Source organism: Mchenga conophoros, linkage group LG20 (genome assembly GCF_057382185.1).
Source record: "Mchenga conophoros isolate Kocher_MC1m ecotype Shallow Benthic linkage group LG20, M_conophoros_male_GT1.1, whole genome shotgun sequence".
NCBI classification, from domain to species: Eukaryota; Metazoa; Chordata; class Actinopteri; order Cichliformes; family Cichlidae; genus Mchenga; species Mchenga conophoros.
The window spans coordinates 36,653,594-36,661,998 of record NC_140545.1 but is presented as its reverse complement, the minus strand read 5'-3'; the positions used below and the strand labels follow the sequence as shown (position 1 = coordinate 36,661,998).

General features: G+C 49.0%; 1 protein-coding gene across 4 annotated transcripts in view; it reads right to left on the bottom strand.

The window, feature by feature from the left end:
- Positions 1-676: 676 nt before the first annotated feature.
- LOC146551363 (nucleolar protein 4-like) overlaps positions 677-8,405 on the bottom strand; it is a 112,500-nt gene continuing 104,771 nt past the window's right edge. For all 4 annotated transcript variants that reach the window (XM_085260150.1, XM_085260153.1, XM_085260151.1 and 1 more), the window contains 2 exons: positions 7,399-7,651; positions 677-7,210 (listed from right to left, as the gene is read on the bottom strand). In XM_085260150.1, coding sequence (XP_085116276.1) covers positions 6,966-7,210; positions 7,399-7,651 — 498 coding nt within the window. In that variant the 3' untranslated portion in view covers positions 677-6,965. The remainder of the gene's footprint in view (positions 7,211-7,398; positions 7,652-8,405) is intronic.

Here is an 8,405-nt window from a genome sequence, read left to right as displayed (position 1 = left end):
AGAAACATTTGAGCATTTAAAGAATAAATATTTAATGAAATGATGTGAGTGTGGCCTAATTCTAACAACTCCATTTTATTTATATTCCTGCAGTTCCTCTGACGCCCAGCAGAGGCAGCAGTGAGTCTGTTGAAACCTTCCAGTACAAATAAACATGGAAGTGCAGCTGAAGTATGTAAAATCAAACGCACGTATTCATACAACGAATTATTGAGGAACACAGGCAGTAAAAACTCAATGTTTAATGACATCATGTGACCGATAACATGGCTAACACTGTACTAACAGACCAAGAAGGCGGAGCTCCAGGATTCCAGGATTGTGATTGGATGTTATTCTGTGTATGTGTGATGCTTCCACACAGTCTGTGCTAACCAAGCATCTTTTATATACAGTCTGTGTTATGATGTGTAATGTGCTATGAAGTCATGTGATCAAATTACGGCAACTTCCCAAACCAAACAGGAAGTGACTTTAATCCGAACGCTCGCTGCTGCAGATTATTCAGCCCGGACACGGTCCGGTGTGCTGCATCCGACTGAGCGGATTTCTGTCAGAGGCCCCAGACGAACCTGCAAACGGCTCTGGATGCGATCCGCAGCCACCGACGTAAATGCGGTGCAGTGAGGGGTCAGTCTTCATGATGGGAGGAAATAAGGGCGCGTGAAAGCTGGCGTCTGATAGATAGCACACAGTTTTTATTAGTATATTTAGCTTTGTGATGTACAGCTCGGGAGGAAACAAACCAAAAACAAACTGAACGGTCACAAAGTCCAGAAACATTTCAGCCTTAGCAGTGACATCACACAAAGAAAGCTCAGTCTGTATAATCATTGGTTTCTTCGTCATGGACCAGAGTGATATGTAGTCATCAACAGAAAGAATAAGAACCCAGATTTCTTCTTTTCTTTTTCACATATATTATCAACACTTTTCTAAAGAATCAAAATATTCAGCCACAGGTACTGCAAAAGGTATCCACTGTTATATAGAAGAATAATAAACACAATAAATATAAAAAGAATTGATTTGATATAATTTATATGGTATCAAAGAGAGGGAAATGGGCCTTCAGCTGCTTTTATAAAAGTCATGTCCTTTTTTCTGTTCCTGAGGTTGAGTTTCGCCGTCCGCAGTTTAAGTTTCGCTAAATACACTCACAGACTAAAGACCCGACGCCCGGGGCCCGAAATGGCTTTTCATTCACTGAGGAATTGTGTCCCACGGATCGCGGAGGGTCACCGTGGCCCCGCTGGGATCCTGTGTGCCGTGGAGTCAGCCGAGAGGTCGGGGGTCAACCGCAACCCACCCCTCCAGAGCCGAACAATCGCACAACTCCTCCCTCCCACACCCAGAAGGCCGCCCGGGAACGCCTCGACTTTCTTCACCGAGCACGTTAGCGTGGCAGATTTAACTCAACGCTAATGATGCTAACAGGAAGTACCCGATCCCCCAGACCCTACGGAGGACTGAAACTGCCAAAGTGACTGAACAGCTCCAACACTTTAACAGAAAATTAAATGCATCAACCCAAACATTTCTGTCCATATTCACCTTTGTACAGATTTACCCCGTCTGGCTTTGACCCGGCTTCAGTGACTGTGCCAACATCTGGACCACATCTGGGCCAGGCTCACCACCTCTCCTGCAGGAAATCGCCGTCTTCTAAAAACTAGACCAAACTGTGCACTACTAAAAATAATGAAAATAAAAATATATAAATAATGTTCTCATATGTCATAATCCCATAAAACTAACACTGATGAACTGAAAACAGGCTTTAAATTAAAACTAACGGCCTGCAAATCATTTACCTGAGCTGTAAATAGGTCAGGTCCAAACATGGCTGCTGCACGGGTACCTGCGTGCCAATTACATTCATTTATTCATGCATTCATTTTGCACTTTATTTCCTTATTTACAACATGAAACAGGAAATAAAGAGGAGAATTACAGTTCAGATTAATTTCTTAGTTGATGCATTTAAAGGTGCTAAGGCCATTAGTACTTTTGGCACTCTCAGGCCTCCACAGTGGGAAAGGGCAGAGTGTGAAAGGTGGATAATCATATTTAGTCTCAGCCCCATTTCCCTGTGTGAGGAAGGAGCGAGAGGAACTCAGGAGTGGAAAAGAGAGGCATGAAGATGAAAACAGACAGAACCAGAAAAGAAAAATAGCAAAAATCTGTACATGTAAACATCACACTTCCACTGAGTCGAACCATGAGGAGAGTTACAGGTTTCACATTGGTATTACTGAAGGTACGAAGGCCCGGCAGAGGACGTCGAGACAGTCACGAGTCCGGCACAAAGAAGTCAGCCAAAGACGGGAAGGAAAGAGAAAAGCACTAACTGAAAACCAGGAAACCGAGCGGCCCGGACGCCGTCTTTATATTCTGACAGAAGCCGTACAGATAGAAAAATAAAAACGCTCCATAACGCCGTCTGCCTTCTTTCTTTTTTTCTTAAAGACGTGTTTTGAGCTTAGATTCTGATTCGATGGGACCTGACTGGCATCGCGACTACAGACGCCGTCCTCCACAGCAACATGTGATTCAAGACACAAACAATACATCCTGCACTTTGATGTTCATGTCTGCATCTGTTAGAAACCTGCCGCCATGACAGCCAGATTTAATGAGTGAAGCGCGCGTTTCCACGCTTCATCAAACTCGAGTCTTTGAGCCAAAAGGAAACAAACTGAGAGGAACCAGCTGGAGTCGTGGTTCCTGCTTCTACACAGACTGCTGACCCTCGCTTCTGAGGATGAGGAACGACCGGGAGCACGATCCCATCGTGAGGTCACGCCCCTTTAAATTCGTCCCTGAGGACCGATCGTCTGAGGCAGACGGTTCAGAGGAAACCGCTCAGACTGTGGGTCGAGCTCTCCTCCTCCTCGCCACGTCTTCCTCCGTGCTAAGAGCGGTTGGCACCTCCTTTGAGTGATCTAAAGGTGACAGCAGCAGGAAGACCCTGACCCTGAACCTTAAGATGACCCCTCAACATCCTTCAGAGGGGCTGACAGGAGGCTTCTGTTACCTGTGGACACAGGTGGGCTCTCCATGCTGACTCACCGTCATCACAGCAGGCTGCGACTGATGGTTTTTCCTTTTAAGGAGTTAAAACAGGTGGACATGAAGACAGAAGGCGCTAAATGTGACGTAAACTGATCGACTCCACCTCCAGAGTCTCTGAGGCCCGAGAGGTCGACGAGACGCCGTGATCTTTGTGACACACTGACCACCTCTGTCTCAACACGACCTTTAAAAACAGAGCAGCTGTGGAGGACAGCTAAGATGAGCTCAGCATCCGCGGCGGCGCCGGCCGGGGCCCGTCTGCTGACGTGCACGTTTGGAATGTGTGGTAGAAACTGCTGGAATATAAAAAGACCACTTTAATCACACTACAAAATATAGAAATCAGAAGAAGAATCACGTCATACTAAAAAACAGAAACTGGATAGAAACGCATCTGCTATGTACTCGACCGTGGAGACGTTAACAACGAGCGGAGAAGGAAGCGGCGGCGGCGGTGTATGGCTAAAACACTGGGATCATTCTCCCGATCTGTCCGGCTGTGCCGACAGCAGGAATGGAAACCAAACAGAGAGCAAATTCCACCTTTCTGCAGATTGTCATTTGCTTTTTGTTGTGTGTGATTCAGAAACATCCTCTCTGAGAAACAGGAAGTGATGCGATGATTTCATCAGACCATCTCAAAGGTTTTATGAACTTATTCCTTAAGAAATCCAACAAAAGACGAATAATAACAAGGTCGCCAGAGGTCGTTTCAAAGGAGCAGAAGGTATCGAGGAGGATGAACAGAACGGCTTCGAACATTCGACCCTGGCGTGAGCAGGAAGTTAAAGGAAGTCGGGAACATAAAGCAGAAGTGCATCGAACTGTTCCTGCGTTTCCTCTGAACTTTATGGAGTCCTCAGAGTCCGTACAGGCGATTCTGAAGGCGATCACAGAGAAAGACTGCTTCAAAGGACGTGTTTGGAGACTTCAGGACATCCTCCCCGACAGCAGGAAACCAATCGCACGCTGCCATTCAAAGTAAACAAACAACTGTTTGTCTAACGGGAGGATCTCGTTTATTTCTCACAAACATTTGGGAGCTTCGAGGCTTTTGGAACGGCAGCAGTGCAGGTGAAACCCCGCCGCGGTCCGAGGGATCGCCACACCTCCAAGTCCCGGGTCTGCTGACGCTGCCGCCACAGCAGAGAGCGGTTCAGCCCATCACAGCACACCTGGACCGGTCCAGGTGACCCAGAGGTGCTGGGTCGCTCTGACTCCGAAAGCCAGGAAGCAGAGGCAGCATCTGAGAGCACAGTGAGGATCAGATGGAGGAAGAGCAGGACGGGACGCCGGGACCCAAACTCTGTTTACGAGGACGAATAAAGTTTGATTGGACATCGGTGTTGATTTGAGGTGAAAGGTGGGTCAAAGGTCGTGCCCTCCTGCTCTTCTTCTTGTCTTTTTTTTTTTTTTGCATATTTTTCTCCAGTTTTCCTCTCGCTGATCTTTAATCACAGCTTTCCAAAAACAAAACCTCATCAAATTCAGTCACTTCCGTGTGAAACTTTTCCCAAAGCTCGGGCGCTTCTGTCGCTGCACATGAGCATGAAGGTGTGGATGTTTGGGTGGAGGCTGTGAGGTCTGAGCTGCCATCACAAACCTTCCAGTGAACGTGGTGATTATCAGCCGCATGACAGAAAACTGTCATGCCACGCCCCCCCCTTTGCTTCACAGCAGAGCGGGGCGTGGGGGGTTGGGGGCGGTCCCTCTGAGGAAACATGCATACACTCACACAAAGGGGCTCCGCCCCTTCACATCACAGATGACTGTTGCTTTCCTCGCTGTGCAAAAAGGGAGCAAATTACAGCGAGCCCGAGGCCTTACTGAGCCCGAGGCCCCAACGAGCCCGAGGCCCCAACGAGCTGAGGTTCAAAATGCACTTTGAAGCTAAATTTCACATAATGAAAAATAATTATCTTTAAACAATGCTATCAAAAGACAAAAGTACTCAGCGGTGATGAGAACGAGAATTAAAGGAAGAGTTTGAGTTTGGGGAAATAACTTGCTTCCTTGCAGAGATCCTGATGGGACGTTTGATGTTCTGACAGCTAGCTTAGCTTAGCTCAAAGACTGCAGGCAGGGGTAAACAGCTAGCCTGGCTCTGTTTAAAGGTCAGAAAATCTGCTTATTCCTGTACAGAGCACCAGCTAACATGTTATGTTTTCTCTCTTTTTTTTTTAGTATGGCTTCTTTTTACAGGGCATAACATGCTAATGAGTAAGCTAGCCACTTCCCCCAGCTTCTAGTGTTTAAAGCTAAGCTAGCTTAGGGCTACTGTCTTGTATCCTATATGGTCCAGAAGCTACTGCTGAGCCATAAGCATGTTAACCTCTGCTCTAAAGTTTTAACATGGGAGTCTATGAGGCCGACCCACCACTGGAGCCTCCAGAGGACATCAGAGGAACTGCAGCTTCTAGAGCTCCAGGGTTGGAAGGTGCAGCTGAAATTTACAGACAGGTACAACAATGAGGTCAGATTTTCATCTAACTTGAAAGCAAATCCTATTTCCACAAACGTCAAACTCTTCAAGCAGCAGAGCGTAAGCAGGGACCAGAACATCAGGAGTGATTCCAACATGGCTGAGAACCTGAGGGAGGAGCTCCCGCTCCACTTATCTGCTGCCTCACTTTCCTCTCAGACTAATCACAAGTTACACACTAGTAAACAAACAGATAGTATTAATCTACACGGGACTAGAAGTTTGTACAGCCCTCCCCGTGCCCTCCAAACTGAGGGGAGGGTCCGAAAAGAAGAAGATTCACAGTTAGAAAGTCACAAAACACGACAGGAATCGAGCCCTATGAAGCAAAACAAAGAAAGCAGCCAACCAAGCAGCCAGCGGGACAGAGAGGAGCGCCGGATCGGACCGTCGCTCTCTGAGCCGGTTGGTCGTGTTTTCACGGGGCACTGCGGCGAGCTACCGCCCGGCTGTGTTGAGGTTTCAGGTCTATGGCAGAAGGTCCGGTTTTTAAAATAGCAGCAGCAACATGAAAGTTCATCATTATAATCATAGTAATAACAACAATAATAATAATGGCCATCTCAGAGTTTAACAGACACACACAGTAAGACGGAGCAGTCCTCCTCATCCTCAAGCCTGAGGAAGAGGAGGAGGTTTAGGTCCACGAAGAAGAGCCGGAGAGTAGGTCCAAACAGAGAGAAGAAGAAGAGGAGGAGGAGGAGGAGGAGGGACAGATGCTGAGGTTTCATAGAAGCTGGAGGTAAACCTGCGCACACGTGCACGACTCTCCTCAGAAAAGAAAGAAACGCTGACGACATCAGGAGGCGGAGAAACCCGGCTTCACCTGCAGGAGCTGAGCGTTTGATTGGCAGGTCTGATCTGAGGTATTTCCTGGCGGTCAAAATGGCGTCTCGGATGCATAAGTGAGCGCGCGGCTCCCGGGGCCAAGGGCAAGGACGGGGTGAGGTCAGAGGTGAGGAGAAAGTGCTGAAGGACACAGAGAGCTTATATACAGGCGAACACGAACAGTCTGTTCTTTTTCTTCTTTCACTTTAAAAAAGTCCAACGGAAAAATCACGAAAGAGAAAACGTCCCAACAAAGAAACGGACAGCGTCCGAAAACAGACAGCCTCAACGCGACGTCGTTTTTATAACCAGAAGAAGATCGACCCCACAGCTCCCCAGAGAGTCTTTGCTCCTCCTCCTCTGTGATTGTGAGGCGCCTCCGCAGAGGAGCCGAGCTTCCTGCGGCGTTCCGGGTTTTGTTCTCAGGCAGGATTCGGTGGATTCTCCGCCCTCGCTGCGGCCTCAGGTTCCCGTTTTCCTCCAAACGGTCGCCACAGTTTCAAAACCAGGCGAGGCCGGCGAGGGCGCAGGAAACGTGACGGGGTAGTGTGTGTGTGTGTGTGTGTGTGTGTGTGTGAGATCAGTTCTGCTGCAGGATGAGGTTTTCCAGCTCGTCTGCTGAGCGCAGCAGGAAGGCGGCTGACTCTCGGTATCCAGCGATCAGCTGACGCACGGCCGTGATCTCTGGCTGGCTGAGCTGGGTCGACGCCCCGCCCCCTCCTCCACCACCACTGCCCCGCCCACCGAGGCTGTTGGCGGCAACAGAAGAGGAGGAGTTGCTGACGTTGGTGGAGGAATGAGACTTCATGCTGAGGTCAGTGGGGCCTGCAGAGGAACACGGTCGACATCATGATGTCATTACTTAGAAATAATGTGATATTACATAAAATATGTTCCTGACACGAGAAAACATCCACAGGAAGGACCCGAACATTTCAACTTTGGACCTTTGATGATGAAACCACACCCAACAATCTGTAAGTAAAAGACGGACTGCTTGTGTCATCACTTACCATTGGTCTGACCAGCAACAGCAGCAGCGGCAGCAGCAGCACCGGTTGTCAAGGAAACAGGGTGTTGCATGGTGGCGCTCAGGCCTGGGTATCCACGGTAACCGTAGCTGAGGCCAGCGCCGTTGATATAGAGCTGGGACTCCTGGGAGGAGAAGGCTGAGGCGGCCAATGAGTAGGCGGAGTGAGCGAGGGACGCCGGCTCCCTCAGAACGCCTCCGACCCCGGACGGCTTATCCAGAGTGATCTGCTCATCCTGAGGAAGGACAAGGAAGTCAGGAGCTTTTCAAAATAAAAACAGCACGATGGGGACAGGAAGCAGGAATGCTGATGCTGACAGGGGATTTTTCTCTCATGGAATTAAAGAAAAACTTCCAAAACTGGAAAGTTGATAAACGCAAACTGCACTCACAGCAGCTTCGAAACATATTCATGATCATGGGCACCGCCTGCCGTGGGCGTGTCCAACTACAGCTCTGAATGTTGTATGGCTGCACGGCGCTAACGAGTTAACCGTGCTAACCTGTAGACGCCATGCAGCCTCTCGCACGGGGAATCTGCGCTAACAGAGATTAACGCTGACAGCGCTACTAATAATAATGCAAGAGCAAACACCAACAACCGGGTGAGCGGGGCTGTTAGTGTGTGTGTATACGGATAATAGCAAACACTGTAAGGAATTTTGTTCGCTCAAATTAAACTCAAATTTTCTCAGAATAGAGGCACAAAAATAACGCCATATCCTCGCCCCTGTCCTCCACACTGTCCTCGCCCCTGTCCTCCACACTGTCCTCGCCCCTGTCCTCCACACTGTCCTCCACACTGTCCTCGCCCCTGTCCTCCACACTGTCCTCGACACTGTCCTCGCCCATCCTTGACACCGTCCTCGCCCCTGTCCTCGCTCCTGTCCTCCACACTGTCCTCGCCCCTGTCCTCCACACTGTCCTCGCCTTGACCCTGTCCTCCACACTGTCCTCCACACTGTCCTCGCCCCTGTCCTCGCCTTGACC